Source organism: Chinchilla lanigera, unplaced genomic scaffold (assembly GCF_000276665.1).
Source record: "Chinchilla lanigera isolate Chin_1 unplaced genomic scaffold, ChiLan1.0 scaffold00016, whole genome shotgun sequence".
Taxonomy (NCBI): Eukaryota; Metazoa; Chordata; class Mammalia; order Rodentia; family Chinchillidae; genus Chinchilla; species Chinchilla lanigera.
The window spans coordinates 24,541,279-24,541,788 of NW_004955417.1; the positions used below are offsets into that span (position 1 = coordinate 24,541,279).

Consider the following 510-nt stretch of genomic DNA (forward strand, 5'->3'; position numbering starts at 1 on the left):
GGCCCGCGTGCGGCCGGAGGGCCCCGGCCCCGCCGCCCCCTCTGCTCTCCTCGCTCTCCGCCCGCGTCCCGGGCTCGGGCGGGGATGTGTGCACGGGGGCGCAGGGGAGAGGGCGCGTCACGTGCCCCGAGCGTCCCTTACCTTCCACGGCCATTCTGTCAGAGGTGCCCTAACGCATGCATACTTGTCCTGGCCGAGGAACTCCTCCGGCCGGCGCGCCCCCCCCTCCTCGCGCCCGCGCCTAAATATACTGCGCTCCTCGGCTCCGGGACCAACCTGCCGCGGTCACGCGAGGCGAGCAGCGGCTCCGGCTCGGCGCGGAGCAGCCTGGGGAATGTAGTCCCCCTCCGCGCGGGGCAGTCTGGGAAGTGTAGTCCTCTCCGCGGCGCGCCCCCTGGAAAAGCCCGGGTTCCCCTATACCCAGCCACCACACTCGGGTAGCAGCTGGGAATTTCATCAGGCCCACACCAAGCAATCCCTCGTGGACATCTGGAGTGGGGGCTGGGGGAA

The 510-nt window shown here is 71.2% G+C and overlaps 1 protein-coding gene across 7 annotated transcripts in view; it reads right to left on the reverse strand.

Annotated features, from left to right (window-relative positions):
• The window catches only part of Samd12 (sterile alpha motif domain containing 12), a 404,233-nt gene extending 403,939 nt beyond the window's left edge, over positions 1 to 294 (reverse strand). For all 7 annotated transcript variants that reach the window (XM_005381902.1, XM_013512788.1, XM_013512787.1 and 4 more), the window contains exon 1: positions 142 to 294. In XM_005381902.1, the coding sequence (XP_005381959.1) occupies positions 142 to 154 (13 nt within the window). In that variant the 5' untranslated portion in view covers positions 155 to 294. The remainder of the gene's footprint in view (positions 1 to 141) is intronic.
• Between the last annotated feature and the right edge of the window lie 216 nt (positions 295 to 510).